Source organism: Lacerta agilis, chromosome 1, assembly GCF_009819535.1.
Source record: "Lacerta agilis isolate rLacAgi1 chromosome 1, rLacAgi1.pri, whole genome shotgun sequence".
Taxonomy (NCBI): domain Eukaryota; kingdom Metazoa; phylum Chordata; class Lepidosauria; order Squamata; family Lacertidae; genus Lacerta; species Lacerta agilis.
This window is the reverse complement of record NC_046312.1, coordinates 104,700,077-104,718,121: the sequence shown is the minus strand read 5'-3', so window position 1 is coordinate 104,718,121 and position 18,045 is coordinate 104,700,077. Positions and strand designations below refer to the sequence as shown.

Sequence of the window (18,045 nt, the reverse complement as noted above, 5' to 3'; positions counted from 1 at the left end):
TTGATGGCCACTAATCATGGTTAATGTCTTTACTTACGGCACTGATCCATTTATGTGTAGCACTGGCAAACTTAGGACCAGTAGCCAAGAAGGATGGGCCACTGGGCCACTAACATTAACTGCAAATGAGCCAGCCCATATGGCAAATGCATTTCTACGTGATATGATCAGCACAGAGTAAGAACACAATTAAGGGTGCAATTCTAAATCAGGTGGAAAGTGAAGCTCCATTCTGGAAACCTCTGACTAATTCATCTTCCCAAAGCCCCCCGTCCCCCTTACAAACCTGGTGCACAGGGTGGGGGGAGCTGAATTGCTCTGAAAGCACTGCATCACATCTGCTTCTAGCTGGAGTTCAGTACTGTATCACTCATGATGGCAAAAGTAAATATTTCTTTCGATGGTCAAAAAGATTCCAGTGAATAAAAGTGAAAGCAAAGGCACAATGGTGTTATAGTTGTCAAGTCAAGTCCTTCTCTCTCTCTCCCCCCCCCCCCCGAACAGATAGTCGCAATCTTCAGTTCTTCCCAACCCCTGGTTCTCAGGAAGATATGCCCTTGCATTTATTTTCATTTTCTGCATTTGAAATTGGCTTAAATTGTATTAACATAGCTCCGGGTCGGTTCTGGTATAGATGTTGCGCAAAGCCCTGGAATTTCAATGCGCAATTGGGCTGGAATCAAAGTACAGCAACACCTGGTTTCAACAACAGCAGCAGCAGCAGCAAGAACAACAACAACAAAAAATCTGTACTCGGGTGACACTAGGACTTCAAGTTGAAGTGTGAATTCAGATGCCTCAGAAAGTCCTCTGATGTACTAGAGGGCGGAAAAACTTTCTGACAGAATTCACATATTCCAGTCTGATCAAGTTCCGAGTCTGCAGAAGGAAGTGCCAATACGTCATTGTCTTGAGTGTGATATGGCTCCCAGAGTGGCTGTAAGAAGCAGAAGGTAGAAAAAGAAGAGTTATGAATGCAAATATTTCACCAGCTAGGGATGGCTGCTGTTGCTGCTAGGTATATCTAAATATGCAGCCTTTCATTTGACTAAAGAATGTGCTTTGGGTTTGGGAAAAACAAATCAAATGAATACTCCTAGAATGAAATCTTGCCAATATTTTCATCAGCTAAAACATATATTCTTGATAATTCTGGATTGATAAATGTATATACTATACTTTTCTATTTCAATGCATGTCTAAGTGTTATATTGAGGCACTGGTATTCAAATTACATGAGGATTACGACTGAAGTGGTATCCCCATTTTTTTTATAAAAAAAACCAAAACACCAAGAAAATATATCTTACCAATCACTTTGATCATGTAACTTATGAGGGCATACAAGCAACTTGGATTCAGAACTGGAACAAGCAACTTGGGCTCAGAAGGCTTTTTGAAAATAAAATGTATATAATTTATATATCTAATATGTGGAAGTATGCATATGTACATGTGAGTGTGAGCATACAAAGCTTCTATGTACTATACCAGGATCTCGAAAATTCTGAAGCGAAGCGGTTTATTTAAAAAAAGGGGGGGGGAACACTCACAATTTCTCTGGGATTTTTTTTTGTCTAAACAATATTTAATACTGGCCACAATGCCTTAGCAGATTTCTATTGTGGCTTTTTTATTTTTATTTTTACTCTGGTCAGTCATCAATCCACGAAGAACACCGGCTAATTAGGTGTAATTACATCAAGTTCTAACAAACAGTCTACTTTTCTGTTGGTGTAAATTGCTTCGGAAACCTGTCTAGGCACTGACGCGTGTTTTAAATATCACTACGGAAGTGTGCTTTTAATTACTTATTTGCAACTCCACCTTGATTTAAACTGGCAGTTTTAATAACTGTAATAGGAGTCATGACTAGATGGCCACAATATGCATGCTGTATTTGAAATATTTGATCAAATTCACACCAGCTGGAGGGCTTCATCTTGCAAATGTTTTACTCGTTGAGTTTTGAGCTTGATTCAGGCACGCTCTACTGCAGGGTTGTTGCCTAACACACATTTATTCAGGATTTATTATTATTATTTTATTGTAGATGGCATTCAGCTGCTACTGTAATTTTTATTTTGGATCTCTGCTGGTAACCCCACCCAATAAAAGTATGGCTACGAATATTTGCAAGAATGTTATTGTTAGAAGTGTGAACCAATTAATTATCTGCCTTTTAACTGACTGAAGTTGTGGTAACATGAGAACTGATTGGATTAATCAATGCTGGTGCTTATTTTTAAGATACTGAAGAAAGCATGCACTTAAAAACATGGCTTTCAGTTTGTGAGCTAAGCTACAGGCGCTTGCAGTCCTAAAGATGAATTATAGCTCAAAATAAATTGATCTATGCAACCTCCCCCCTGCCAAATAACACTCAAATGTTGAAGTGTTGTGTTGAACTGGAGCTACGTGCACACATTTACATCGATGAAAATGCTCTTCATGTTTGTTCGTCTCAAAATCAGGAGCCCTGCTTGCTAGACTAGCTCCCCAGATGAGACACAGAATGAAGGGATGAATCAAAACCCTAATCCTTCAATTCAGTCTCTACTCCTGTTTTCAGTATTACAGTTTTCAATCCAGGTGTTTAAGAAACTGCTATATACTAAGAAAGCAGGCTCAAGTTTTTTTTTTATATTTAGTGTCTGCAAGGAAGAGCTAAATTTATTACATCAGCTGAGAGCCACAGCTCTAATGACTTACGGTTGCCAATTACACTGCATTTAAGTTTCCTCTCCTCGTTGTTATTTGTTAACGCATGTACTAAATGCATGACAGAAAGCTCTTGTCTACAGGAGGGGTGGGAGAGAATATCAGGCAAGTAAGATGGCACTATCAGGATTTCAGCAATGGTGAACAGTATATAACAAGGAGTTAGGTGCTTTAAATGTGTCTCCAACCTGGCCATTTTTTACCACGCAGACAGGATGGCGGGCTGACCCAAGTTGTCTTTGTGTGGAAGTGAAGCTATGTTCTCCACCAGGAATTGCTGTCACTGTCTTACGAAGTACATTTCAAATCAGACGCCTGCAAAGGTTTTCAGGCCAGCTCTACAGTTCGTATGGGCAAGCATGAGGCTATCATCGCAGCTCTCTCAGTTAACAGTGACAGATCCTTTTTAACATGCCTTGTGAATTGGGACCTTTATTTTTAGCAATTATGTTGTGACTCGGTTTTTCACATTTTCCCTACTGCTGCTAAAAAAAAAGGGGGGGGGGCTAAGCACACATTTTCAAATGATGGAAACTTTCCGCATCCATATTGTTAACTGGACTCGAAGTGCTGAGATTGTGCATCTGTTAAAAAGACAACAACACACCCTTAAACTAAAAAGGTATGAAAACATTTAGGAAGCAACAAGGAAGATAACAAAATGTGTAGCAAATCTATGCAGCTGTCAATTTAGAAGATTTTAAATGAACGGTGGCTTTTTTTTTTGCCTAGGTGATCAGAGAACAGGCACAACTTTAATCAAAGACCTTCCTGTATACAACGAACCGATATTGGAAGCATTTTCTGTCACCAGTTGTCTCTCCAAATGTAGACACATAAAATATCAAGGCTTCCTGGCTACCACTAAATTATAGCACAGGCCACTTATATTTTAAAATGTAAGCTTTTCCTTATTTTTCGAAGTATATGAATTTTTATAGTCTCACGCCCTGCACATTCTGACAGTTCAACACCAATTCTTATGCACTTTTAAAACTGCATGATTCTCTATCAACTTGCAATCACATACCAGCTGTTTCACATGCTTTAATATACAATGCAGAGTGCCATCTATTGAGAAATGAATAGTTAAAAGAACAAGCAGGAGACATGATGGAGAAAAAGAGGAAGAAGAACGAACAGATGATTTACAAACCACAGGAATCTCAGTAGTAACAGAAGAAATAGTTTCATTTGCTTTGATCCAGCCCAACTCAGAATTTGGTGTGGCAAAGACAAAAGCAAAAACTATCCAGGCATCAAATAATTCAAATGCAAAATCTAGAGCCCTAATATGGGAGGAAAAAGGAAACTAGTATGAATATATAATAAATAGTGCATTACCAAAGTGCAGCTCATCATTATTATTTTAGGATGTAATAGACTGAAGGCACACTCAGGAATTTGGGCATATGCGTCTAAAATTAAGAGTGCTACAATGAACTTGGGGGAAAAGTAAGAGGTGTAGCTCATTAAATCTTCAATAATTTGTAAGCGAGGATCCATTACTCATAAAAGTGGTGACTGTAATTCATGACTACATTAACACTACGCAGTGTGATCAATATGCCTCTTAAAACCTGCGCACGCTTGCATTTTAATTCATCTGCTTTCAACAGGGTTAGTCGACTTAGATGACAGTAACACCGTGGTAAGTATGTTAAGCAGATCACGGCAGAGTTTTTAAGAGGTATTTACAAAAAATAATGGGCATGCTTATCAGTTTTAATATGGATCATTTCAGATCAAACTGTATCCTCTCCTTCTGTGACTGCTGAAAATGGCAGATCATCATCAAATAAGTTTGCATGGGTTTAAACCAGATGCAGCACATGGGTTTAATCCTGCCAAGTTCCAAGGGGTTAACTCCCTAGAAGTGTGTATAGGATTTCAGCCTAAAAAAACCATAGGAAGTCCTATGTGCCACTAGCAACAGATCTTGAGAGGCCACCTCCCTTTTTCTTAAACATTAGAGAGGCAGCGCCATGAAGGAGGAGAGAGAGAAATAAAATAAGAAAATTGGGGGTAGGGGGAGAAGCAGCCTGCAGTGAGGGGTGGAAAGAAAGGAGTAGACAAGCGGATGGGAGAATGGCAAGTAGCCGCTGCAAATAACCTTTTTTTTGGGTGAGGTTTGAGTAAGCCAAACCGGTGTCACTTCCGAATTGAAGCCATACACGTTGCCTGCTCACAAAACTGCCTAATGTGGAAGGATTACATGCACACAAAAATTCAGCAGAAAGCTGATAGAAATGAACATTGGTTTTGTACATCTGAAGCAGGAACATTTATCAACTTAGAACTGACCCTGGAACATGGAAAAGTGCATGCACGTGTCTTTCATAACCTTCTCTCTTCATATTAAAAAAGCAGTTGTGCAATATGTGGAAGGGCTTTTGAAAAAAAATAATCCTCTGTGCACATAATCCAGAGCAGACCCCCAAAGCATGGATGACAAGAAGCATTGTTCAGTGGTTAGAGTGACAGGTTATGGCCTCAGAAGGCATTGAGTTCAAGCCCCCATTCAGCCTTGACTCTCGGTCACTTTCTCTGCCAAACCTACCACAATGGGTTAGGAACATAGGGATCAGGCTCCTACTAGGTCAGACTATTTGTCCAAATAGCCCTGTACTGTCCACTCTGACTGGCAGCAGCTTGCCAGGCAGAGATGTGTCTTTGCCATCACTTTCTTTTAATGGGAGGTGCCAGGGACTAAATCTGTGAACTCCTGCATGCACTGAGCTATGAGATGATAAAAGGGGTGGGAGAAAAATATATAGGCACAAATAGAGAAAAGGCAGAATAAAAATGTAATAACAAACAAACAAACAAACAAACAAACAAACAGAGCTCCCCTGTTTTCTACAATTCCAGAAATGACTATGCACATGCAACTACAATGTGCACAGCAAGAAAACCTGCACTGACTAGAAGAGAGGTGTATACAACAGACTGCCTGTGTGGGCATTTGGCCTGGGGTCAACATACATGGGGTCTTCCCCTGTTTAGGGAAGTTTTTAAACTGTGATATTTTAAATGTATTTTAATATTTGATGGAAGCCGCCCAGAGTGGCTGGGAAGACCCAGCCAGATGGGCGGGGTACAAATTATAAATTATTATTATTATTATTATTAAAATGAGATTAAATATACTCTTCAGTCATTCAAATATCCCTAGCTAGAAGGCCCAAAAAGATTAACTTGCAGCCTAGTTTCAAAGCATGCTGCATCAGCAGATGGAAGGCTTAGAATAGGGAATACCGGCTGCTGGTCTAAACACAATATCACAAATTATGACATTACAGTGGTGGCACAATGATATCAGGCTGTTGTGCTAATGCAAACATTTTGAATCAGAGCAGTGGGCAGATGGGGTAGCCTAATAAATGTTGCACCGGGTATACATTAGGTCGAACAAGTTCAGCTACCTGCTCAGTTTTACAGCTTTACAAAATCATCATCATCATCATCATCATCATCATATGTAAACACAAAAGGAAATGGAAAACAGCAGATACCTGCTGAGGGACTCCAACAGGGCTCTTGTTATCTTCTAAAGAAGGAAGTTTTATTTCAGGGATATCTTGATCTGGAAAGACAGTGGCCCCATAGCCGTACGCATAAGGCACTTGAAAACACAGAGGGTTGTCCAAAGGACTCTGTACGAGTGCGTTTGTGTGGGCGGCTGAAGATTTGGCTTTACTAGCAGCTGGCAGGTTATGTGCAGCTGAAGTGCTTGAGTCAGTGCCATGGCCCTCAAACATGTTGCGCTTCACCTCGCTGTAGCTCACGTCCTGGTCTCCAAGGTCCCTATGAAACGGCTGATCTGGAAGCATGTTCTCAGTCATCACAATGCAGGGGATTCCTGGAGCATCCGGGGTGCTTTCCAAGAAAGCAGCATCGTTGTCTATGGGCGGAAACTTGACATTAAACTGAGAAAGGGACTCCACAGAATTTTCTTCCTCGTCCTGCCCCATCCCTCTTGGAGTGGTGGATGGGAAGTGTGGGACACCTCTGTTTAGATCCTTTTTAACCCAAGGATTACAGAGGTCATCTGCTTGTTCATCGGTGCACTGGATAGGCGTGGAGAATGGAATTTCTGTAAAGACAGGTGAAAAGGAAATGATTAAACAGTACCTAAGTCTCTGGTTTAAAGCACGTAACTTCAACTGCCTGACAAATTTAATTTCCCCCAAAACACCAGCATGGCCAATTTATCAGAACACACACCACAGACTGATACTGTGACTCCTCCATGCCGACCCATTGACTCCCCTGTACAAGAATAAAAATTCCCAGAACCCTTGTTTGGGGCCAAAAATCCAAGCCCCACAATTGCCCTTGTGTCTTGCCACCCCCAATGCCCTCCACTAACAAGATTTATATACCGCTTAACCAACAAAACTTCTAAGCAGTTTGCATAAAATATTAAGATTTAAATACTGTATTAGATATACCTGTATAATATTTCATTTTCATAAACTATTAGATGTTTAAAAACAAGTTAGGCTAAAACTTTTCAAAATAAAATCCATTTGCCAGACTTCTTTTTCAGGGGGGTGGCTGGGTCTCTCTCACTACTTAAGATAGAATATAATGATGATATTTATATTCCATGTTATACAGAAAACATTTTCTAGACACTATAAATAACTCTACCTATTTTTGCGATTTCATTTTGGCAAGAATTGGGTTGCATCACAGATATTTTGTCTCTAGCTGAGGAATGACAGGTGACTGGATTGGGTGGGTGGGGGGGAATGTTTCTTAACGAACTGTGGCTTATGCAACCATTTCAAAACACGTCTAGTGTCTGGCTGTGCCCATCCATTTGCCACAGGCTGCCTTCAGTCCACTTTTGGCAAGCTACAAAAAATGCAACTTAAATGCAGGTTAACTGTGGCGCACCAAAAAGGCAAACCTGAACTGAACTGATCTCTCGAGTGAGCGGTAACATGGCTATCACCAGCTCAGCACATGCTGGCCTCTTCCTATGGATACTGTGCAATGAAGTTAGCTGTAAATGCCAGTACTAGAAATTAGGTGCAGTTACTGTTAGAAGTGTGATATACAAGGTTTTGAGCAGGAACAAAACCAGTGGTTTAGATCAAAGACTGGGAGCTCTCCAGAAGCATATAATCAGCCACTGTTGGGAGTGCTGGATTAGGCAGGTGTTGGTCTCTTAGGAGAAGGATTGAAAAATGTTTATAAAATAAAGACATTAAACAGAATTAGGCTGCAATCCCATATCCAGTTACCGTACCTGGGAGCAAGCCTCATTGAGCTCAGCGGGGATTCATTCTAAGCAGACATGCCTAGCATTGCACCTTTAATCTCCAAAACAAAATGCATTAATTCAAAGTGCATGCAACGAGCTCAGTGCATTGGTGCACAAGCCCTGCCGAAATCAGTTTATGTTACAGACAGGTGCTCCGCTCTCCTGCTTCAACAGAAATTGAGCATCTAATGTTGTGTGGAAAACCACAGGCATGCACAAAGCAGATATTAAACTGCACTCCGATAGGTATCTGCATCCTCTCCTTTCCACACACAGGCCAAAAACCTGTCATATAAATTCCGATCTATATTTTTGCTCCTAGCCAGATAACTAAAGGCAGCGTCACTGATCATGTTGTTATCGAACGGAGGTGATCTCTGTACGGCAGATAGGTGTGTGGGAGAGAGAAAACAGGGGCACCATTCACCGGCGAAGGAAAGAAAGAGTGTTCACTGTGTTGCAAGCAGATAGGTCAACAAATACAAGGCAACCGGCAGCTTCTCAAGACATGCACTTGCAGCAAAATGAACAGTCGCATCACACTGCAGAAGTGACGTGTGTGCTCTCTCCCTCTCTCTTTCTATCAAACACACACACATTTCTTTTTATATTTCGGTCACCAGGGTTATTGTAACGTAGGACCATTTCATCAATTATAGAGCGCCACACAGAAGTCAGGACTAGTCCCGGATAGCGTTGGAAAGCGCATGCATCATATACATCATATTCCAAAAACGAAGCATGGTTTTGTTTTTCCCAGCTGAAACAGCTGAATCACAGTAAGAGCTGCAGTAAAGCGATACCAGTTACAGGTTCTCTCCGTAGTTTAAATTTACTCAGCTGGTCCGTCTGTGCTTTAGCTAGTACGCGTATGTGATGAAATTCTTCCTTCATGCCCCAGAAAATAGCCTCCAGTTCATCCCTTTCAAAAATGAAATGAATAAAAATACATTATTTCAGATGTAAAGCACCACATTCTGTTCCACTCTTTTGTCTTTATCAAGCACCCCCTATACCTGAAAATTTGGCACCCCCTATACCTGAAAGCCAGACTCAGGGAATGGAAAGAGACACGACATACGAGATCTGCGACCTGATATTGCAGCGTTTTTTGTTTTGTTTTTGCTTTATAAGAAAAACAAGAATCTGTAAAGCAGCCGGCGTGTGTGTTGTTGTCTCCCATTTTGACTGCATTTAACCATTTCCCCCTGCACAGCCTCCTCGATCTAAATGGCTGCTATGACCCCCTCTGGGGAAAACAAACATATAGGCATGGGATAGGTACTGCACTCATATTTTTCTCTCTCTTCCTCCAATAGGCCTTAATACCAGTGACTGGGAGCCAATTTATACTAGGGAAACGGTGCAGATAGATGTGTGCTAAAATCCCAAGCACGTTGCTTTGATTAAAACAACAACAACAACAACAACGAGTGCTCCAAGAATGGCAGTGTGCACCTTTCACAAGCAGTCTCTGCCATGGATGGAGAAAGGCAAACCCTGAGCAGGGATGCTGTAGTACATAGCACGAGAGGCCCTAGTAGGGCAGGAATTGGCAGGCTTTGCCTGTTCCCCCTCCATAGTGACAGAAGCTCTGTATTGGGGAGCTCCAGCTCAGCTCCCGAGTCCCTCCTTGTTTCAGGGCTACAACGCCCAGGTGAAGCAGGTTCATGAACACTAAAGGGGGCAAGCGAGGGCTTTTGGCGCACAGGGTGACACTTGATCTTCCATCCTGACTTTACATTCAGGGGACAGAGAAAGCGATGAGGGCCGTGCTGAGGCACAGGGTTGCAGCCTCTTCTTTGACCAAACCTGCCAATGCCCAGAAGTGGCTCTAGATACCTTTTTTTCAATATTTAGCGGTGGCAAGTGAGAACAGGACCGCTCCTGACTTTTTTTAAAAATCAGAGAATGAGGCTAAACATGAGAGGATTACTAAAAAGAAAACAGGTTCCTTAAATAAAAAAATAAAATAAGGAGGGAGGGGGGCAGGAATAAGCGTGATGTACCTTTCACAGGCATCTGTACTGAAGGCCCCTGGAGATGATTCCTGCCTAGATGAAGCATGTTTTCCATTCCTTGCCTTTTTAAAAAAGATCGCAAGTATAAACAAAGGAAGAAGCTTGCATTTATAACAGCCTAACAAAATGAATCAACACATTAAACAGGCTCATACAGTAGCAACTTAACAATGACACTCGACTTCCCCTTCCCTTTTAACAACAAAAAAAGTAAAATGCAATCGTTCTAAATAATGGCTTGGAAAATGTCTTAGATGGAAATCGAACGTGTCCACACCCTCATTTACATGAAGGCGCCAGAAGATTCCCAAAGTATTTGGGTGCATGTTGAGATGAGTGGGAGATGCTACATGCACTGATACAGAGCTTACACATAGGACATAGTTAATCTGCAGCTCCAACAGTTAATTCTCTGAGCTTCATTTCCTTTTCATTAGAAGATTTTGTCATTATTCACCCCCCTTTTTATGGAATATTTTTGCTTCAATGTTTTCCGGTATCCACATATTCTACACATCAGATCATAGCCCCATACCAGAGAAAATATATATATATATATATATATATATATATATATATATATATATATATATAGCCATAAAACTATCAGCAGAGACTCTACTACATACCTTCAATAAGCTGGGCCAGGGCTGAGACCGTGTGTTTTATCGTGCATGAAGAGAAGTTATTATATTTGACTACCACCTTGTGGGTTAGCTCAGTATTACATGGGCGTTTTATTCAAAAGCCTGAAACTGAAGTTGTTACGGTAATCCGTCTTTTATATGGCGTTCAGAAACTTTGAAAGGTTGTCTGGCAAAATGAAGCTAACATATTCGTCTCTGAAGCACAGACACAAAAGGCAAGGCTGAATGTGCACTGGCTTTCCAAAACCATACTCCGCGACAGGTAGAAAAGCATTTGAAAAACGACTGTTCCCAAATTATATGCAACAAGGGGGAGGGAATAGAGCATGTGCATAATACACATGCGCCAAAGAGCACAAATACATTGCTTAATCCTCATTCTACAAGGATCATCTGCACGAACCATTTCCATGTGCATACAGTGTTATTTATAGGCAGAGATTTGGGTCTCCTTCCCCTTGATAATCTTACCTCTTTCTCGTTTCTTGGTCCTGGCATGGAATTTTGTGCCTCACTTATTTCTTTCAGCTGTTTCTTCAGAAGCCGTATTTCATCTTCTTTGATGGCGATAATAGATTCAAATTTCCTTTCTTTTAAATTGCTTTCCTCTTCGGTTTCCTTTAACTTTACACTCTCACCCTCCAATTGTTCCTGAAACAGAAAGAAGCACATACAGCACAGTTGGCTAATTTCTCAGTCTTTGAGGAATGCCGTTGCAGAATAGACTACTACTGTAGAGGCTAAATTAAGTCTTAGCAATCTGTGAAAAAGGCAAATTCCACGTCAGGGATCATTAGAGAAAGGATCGAAAACAAAAGCTGCCAAAATCGCCAACACATTTATGCAGATGTATGGCCTCACCCAGTACTTGGAATCTGGCATACAGTTCTGGCTTGTGCACTTCCAAAAGGATATTGCAGATCTGGGGAAGGTTCAGAAGGGGGCAAGGCAAAATGATCAGGTGGCTAAAGCAGCTCCCCTATGAAGAAAGGTTACAATATTTGGGAATTCAAAGTATGGGGGGGCAGGGGGGAGAAAGGCAAGTGAGGTGTATAAATTTATTTATTTAGTATGACTTACATGCTGCTTGATTGTAAAGAACCTCAAAGCATATCGTTTCTATGGGAAATTTTAAACCTGTGCGGTCTTGCAGCTATTTCAAATTCAGGCCAGTTTTCGTTTTCCTTACTTCACTGTAGATGTTACACATGGGTGAAAACAACAACCACCTCAGACATATAATTAGTTGTCGTACTCAAAATACAGCCTGATCCACACACTTGGATCTCCTCAGCTTTTTAGCAAATTTCCATCTCGCGTCTCCCTTTGGTGGAGGAAAATACTCTTTCCTGATACCCTCCAAAAGCAAAAAAAATTAAATATTCTTCCTTCCAAAAATATCATTGGAGCGGGGGGATGGTATTTCTGAGTCAAAGAAGTCTATAGTTTGCTTTAAAATAAATACTATGGAGAAAGTACCAGGTAAGACAGAGAGAAGTCTTTCTTTCTGTCTCTTTCTTAATACAAGAACGAGGAGGCCATCCAACAGAGGTGAACGCTGGGAGATTTAGGATAGACAAAACATGCTTCCTCATAGAATGCTTTTCTTTAAATAACTGTTTTGTTGCAGATGCGTTTGTCACCCTCCTGGGGGCTGGGGGTGGGAAGCGCAGGATGGAAACTCAATAAATAAATGAAGCACACAATTGAGCTATGGAATTTGCTATTGCGATGGCCACCTATTTAAGTTGCCTTTAAAATGGGATTAGACAAATTTGTATATGATAAGGCTCTCTTCGTGGTTCAGCATGCCTCTGAATACCAGTTCCTGTGGAGCCACAATGGGAGAGGGGTGAATATGCTTGGGGGCTTCCTACAGACACCTGGTTGGCTACTGTAGCAAATGAGATGCTGGACTAGAATGGTCTGATCAAGCTGGTCCTTTCTTTATATATCCTTAAAATGAAACCAGCGCTGTACATACTAACCATCAGGTTAGGCTGAAATAATTAATAACCATTTATAGCAGCATGAAGCTACACCTCATTGTGGACAATTATTCAAAACAATTGTGCGTTATTTTGAATACTGAAAATAGTCACCCTAGCGGCGTGCATATTAGTGCCTATAAATGTGGGAAATGTTGTCTCATTCCATTTATACACTCTGTTCACTAATATTTAATTAGTTTTAGGATGTGCTGGAATCAAGATAAAGTACATTTAAAGGAGGTGACAATAGTCTTCAAGGGTTGTAATTTCTGGAACAGTTGGAACGTAGCTATTTAGCACTTAATGACTTAGGATTTTTGCAAGACTCAAGCTATAAAACTTCAAAATGGGATAAATTAAGGCTTTTAAAAAGTCGCCTCCTGCATTGTTAAGCCATTAATTTTCTGTATAGGATGACATTCTATACAAAAACTGAGGGGGTGGGGAAGGGGGAGGGAAGACTCAGCAAGGAATTGGGAAGAGAAAAACCATGAAATAAATTTGCTACTGTTCAAACTCTGAAAAATAAAACGATATTGTCAAAGTAAGCAACGTCCTTCACCAGACACTTATATTTGGTTAAAATAAAGAGGTTCATCTGACCGTGATGGCCAGAGCGTGTTATTTGGCCAACACCGCTTACAGCTCCTCCCACAATGCTGGTCAGTCCCTCCACTGAGAGCTGAGGAAAAGATTCCTTGCAGGAGTTTTGGCTCTCAGTCACACCACGCTAAATACCGTCCTTTTGTTATTGCTGCACTCCATGCAAATGGCAAAAATAACAGAAGCCTAATGAGAGATTGGCTCTTTTAAGTGTAAAGCAGGACCAAACATAAAGGAGAACCTTTATGCAAGCAAGAGAAAAAGAGGGCTAGCAAATGTTCTTACAGCACCACCCTCTGACTCACAAACTCCTTTTCCCTTTGTGACTTCTACTGGGCTGAGGGGCCAATTCAAACACTTCACAGGAATGAAGGCCGCCAGCGTGTCTACCCAGTGTGAGGATGGCACCCGAGGCAGGCAAAGCGGCTCCATGAAGCCAGCTAAGCTTGGCGCATTCCACACCCCACTCCAGGAGAGCCAGAAAAGGACCTTGCTGGGAAATACTGTACTTTTCAGTGTATAAGACGAGGTTTTTCATGTTAAAATAATGTGAAAAAATTGGGGTCATCTTATACATGGGTAGTGCGGTGTGGGGGGCACAGGGGATTGTTTGCTACTGCGACCAGGAGATTGTAAGCAGTGATAGTGTGGGGGATTGGTGGCTGCGGCAATGGCTGCTGTCTATTGGCTGCTGCTGCGGCAATTGTACGGGTGATTGGCGGCAGCTGACGGCAAGCAGAAGAAGAAGAAGAAGAGTTTGGATTTGATATCCCGTTTTTCACTACCCGAAGGAGTCTCAAAGCGGCTCACATTCTCCTTTCCCTTCCTCCCCCACAACAAACACTCTGTGAGGTGAGTGGGGCTGAGAGACTTCAGAGAAGTGTGACTAGCCCAAGGTCACCCAGCAGCTGCATGTGGAGGAGCGGAGACACGAACCCGGTTCCCCAGATAACGAGTCTACCGCTCTTAACCACTACACTACACTGGCTCTCGTTAGACGATTGGTGGCTTCTGTGTCACATGAGATCAGAAGTGTTGGTCAGGCAGGTAAAGAACTCTGGGCAAATCATCCCCCCAAAAAAGCTCAACAACTCTGAGCAATCTCCCCTCATTTTCTTAATTCTGAGTCTCCAAAAATAAGGAGTGTCTTATACACGGGGGCGTATTATACACAGGGAAATATTGTACCTAAGCCCTGACCATGCACCCAGAGCCCCACTGCACCAGGCCATTGCTTCTCAGGCCTGTTGTTTCATGCACAGCCCTGGCAGTCAGAACGGGTCTGATGCTCAGCCAATTCTAACAGCGACAAAACAAAACAAAAGCGTACTCTCAACAGGAAGCCTCGGCAATCTCATCTCTCTCGGTGCCATCTCTCTGACAAGTGTAGCTGTTTCTAAACACCTGTTGGCTGCATTCACAATTTATATTTTAGGTGCGCTCTTTAAAAACGCAATGTGCGAAGTAATCCTAAGGCAATTATCTTCAATGACTCAGTGTCAGACGGAAAGAAACTCAGTAAGGTTACTCGGGACAGACTTGGTTTGATGCAATAGATGCAAGGGGCTTTTCTCTACAGTCACCTGTGGCTGCTCACATCCTCCCAGACGTTTGATCATCCAAGCAATTTTCAGCTGGAGGTCTAGAAATGTGGCATCAAAGCACCACCCATGTTCCATTAATGTGAAGACACTTGTACCTTGGTTGTTGAATGCCTTGGCACTCGGACGTTTTGGCTCCCAAACGCCACAAACCCGGAAGTAAGTGTTCCAGTTTGCAAACGTTTTTTGGAAGCCAAACGTCCGTTTCGGCTGTTGTCAATTGTTTCCGGGGCCAATCAGCCAATCATAAGCCGCGCCTTGGTTTGCATCTGTTTAACAACCAAGGTATGACTGTATTGAGATGTTACAAGATCACACTTTCATCTCCAAAGAGCCTTTGGCCATCATGGCAAATTGTAGTCCGACCAGGCGGACTTAAACAGATTGCTCTAAGGCAGGCATGTCCAATCGGTCAATCGCGATCTCCTGGTCAATCATGGGGTGTTCCTGGTCGATCTCAGGATCCTTAGCGATTGCCAGCCCCCCCCAAAGCTTAACAACTCTGTTCTCTCCTCATAAAAAAGCTGGGCAATGACAATGGGTAGATCACTGCCAGTTTTATTATACCGGGAGTAGATCGCAGTCTCCAGATAGGTAGACATGCCTGCTCTAAGGTATGCTTTATGCGGCAGCTCTTCCTATCTCAGTTCAGGGTTTTATGGGCTTCCAAGTGATGGAGGTGGGAAGCAACTCCTTCTGGATTCAAGTCATTGTAACTCTAGTTTTATAAATCACATTTAGCAAGAAAGCTGTGACCATGTTAGCCTTTCTCCCTCCCCTATTAAACTTAATTGAATTGTTTTCATTATACATATAAAAAACCCAAAAATCTAAATAAAACCAAAACCAAAAAAAAGAGAAAATGCAAAGCCCTCTATCAAAGGTAGAACTTAACCCTTGTCTCCTACTATTAGCCTTTCAAAGCTTTTGTGAAATTAAAAATAGATATCAAGACTGGATTCAGACATGGATCTAGCAACTAAGCACCATTTTCCAAATATTGGATTGTATGGGCCCATGTGTAGTCCTCTTGATGCATACAGGGTAAGGTGCATGCACATATCTTCCATCCTTGTCTTCTGTCAGGGCGACAACAAGTTGGTGTGCTGCAGCGCAGCAGTCAGGACGAGATAAGCCAAGGTCAACAGTCCAGGTCAGAAGCCAGCCGAAGTCAGGTAACAGTATTGGGGTCAAGAAAAGCCGAAGTCAGAAACAGTCCAAGTCAGAACAAGCCAAGTCAGTCAGATACGAACCAGGAACACAGGAACAAGACGAGTACAGCAACCACGCGCCCAACACAATTGTTGCAGACGCAATGGAATAGGGGAGTAGCTTTCTTAAGTAGTCGGCTCACTCCCACGCTTCCTATGAGCTACAGCTGTCTCTAATTGCCGCCTTCGCTTCTCAGCTCGGCGTTCTACAGCTGAGAAGGGAGGAGGAGAGGGGATCGGCTGATTCCGCTCTGGACTGGGACCTGCTCCTGCCCCCACTTCTTCCTCTCGCTCTTGTCTTTCCTCCTCCTCTCTATCAGATTCCTCCTCTTCTGAGGAATGCCGCCACCAGTCTTCCCCAGGTACGAATTCCTCAGATTCCTCTGTGGGTGCTGCCTTGTCAGGGGGGGCTTGCCACCACTCCTCCTCATCTGACTCGACCCTGACATCACCCCCCTCTCCAGAGCAGCTCTCCTCCTCCCAATCTGGTGGTCTAGGCCGAGTTGGGTGCTGCGCGTGGAAGGTTTTCTGTAGTGCTGGGGCATGGACAAGCTCTGCATCTTCCCAGGAGTTTGCCTCCGGCCCATACCCCTTCCAGGCAATGAGATATTGCAGCTTCCGCCGTCGCCACCGGGAGTCCAGGATCTGTTCCACTTCGTACTCCACTTCCCCATCCACCGTGACGGGCGGTGGTATCTCTTTGACAGGTTGATAGCGGTGTGCTGGTATCGCTGGCGATAACAGTGAACGGTGGAACACCGGGTGAATCCGCATTGTAGCCGGTAGGCGGAGCCGGAAGGCCACAGGGTTGATCTGCTGTACTACCTCGAATGGCCCCACTCTCTGTGGAGCTAACTTCTTGCAGCGACCTTTCTGCGGCAGGTCTCGTGTAGACAGCCATACCTTGTCCCCCACCTTGATATCTGCGCCAGGTTGGCGGTGAGCATCCGTCGTTCTCTTATAGTTCTCCTTGGCCCGTTCTAGCTGATCTCGTAGAAGCCCTTGTATAGCTGATAATTCTTCTACGAATTCATCAGCGGCTGGTAGCGGCAGTAATGATTCCGGAGACGGGAAGGCACGCGGGTGGAACCCATAGTTGGCAAAGAACGGGGACTGTTGTGAGGAGGCATGCAAGGCATTGTTATATGCAAATTCCGCCAAGGGAAGTAGACTCACCCAGTTGTCCTGTCGATAGTTAACATAGCAGCGCAGGTATTGTTGCAGTGTGGCATTGGTCCTTTCCGCCTCGCCATTGCTCTCAGGGTGCCGCGCGGAGGTCAAGCATACCTCCACCTTTAGCAATTGCATGACTTTCCTCCAGAACTGGGAAGTGAACTGGGCCCCTCTATCTGACACAATTTGACGGGGTAGCCCGTGCAGTCGGAAAATGTGATCAATGAACAACCGGGCTGTTTCTTGGGCGGTCGGCAGCGCCTTACAGGGTATGAAGTGGGCCATTTTGGTGAAAAGGTCTACAACCACCCAGATTACTGTCTGTTGTTGTGAGGCCGGGAGGTCAGTAATGAAATCCATAGCTATCGTCTCCGACGGCCCCTCTGGAGTAGGTAGTGGTTGTAGCAGCCCCGCCGGCACTTCTCGGGGTCGCTTGGCGCGCTGGCAAACATCACAGGCTCTGACGTACTCCCAGACATCCTTCCGCACTTGCGGCCACCAAAACTGACGCGTCACATGGTACAGTGTCTTGTACCTCCCAAAGTGACCAGCTGTCGGACAGTCATGACACTGGCGTAGCACCCTGGCTCGCAGTTCTCCGTCTGGCACATACAGAGCGTCTCTGTGATAGAGTAGACCATTTTCCTCCGAAAACAGTTCCATCCCGGGATTGCCTTCCCTTAGTGCTGCTAGTTTGTCCCTGGCGAACGGGTCTGCTGCTGTGTGGCATTGGAATTCAGAGATGGCCACGGCTGATCCCGTGGCTAACTGCAACTGGTGGGGTTGCAGAATGTGCCTCCAT

General features: G+C 43.4%; 1 protein-coding gene across 2 annotated transcripts in view; it reads right to left on the bottom strand.

The window, feature by feature from the left end:
- Positions 1 to 724: 724 nt before the first annotated feature.
- The window catches only part of TANK (TRAF family member associated NFKB activator), a 36,074-nt gene continuing 18,753 nt past the window's right edge, over positions 725 to 18,045 (bottom strand). Inside the window, exons 6-10 of one of the 2 annotated variants that reach the window (XM_033165842.1) lie at positions 11,136 to 11,315; positions 10,006 to 10,079; positions 8,833 to 8,918; positions 6,237 to 6,817; positions 725 to 937 (exon numbers count right to left, since the gene is read on the bottom strand). In XM_033165842.1, coding sequence (XP_033021733.1) covers positions 764 to 937; positions 6,237 to 6,817; positions 8,833 to 8,918; positions 10,006 to 10,079; positions 11,136 to 11,315 — 1,095 coding nt within the window. In that variant the 3' untranslated portion in view covers positions 725 to 763. Of the gene's footprint in view, positions 938 to 6,236; positions 6,818 to 8,799; positions 8,919 to 10,005; positions 10,080 to 11,135; positions 11,316 to 18,045 lie in introns of both variants that reach the window. The other variant, XM_033165834.1, reaches the window with a different exon arrangement.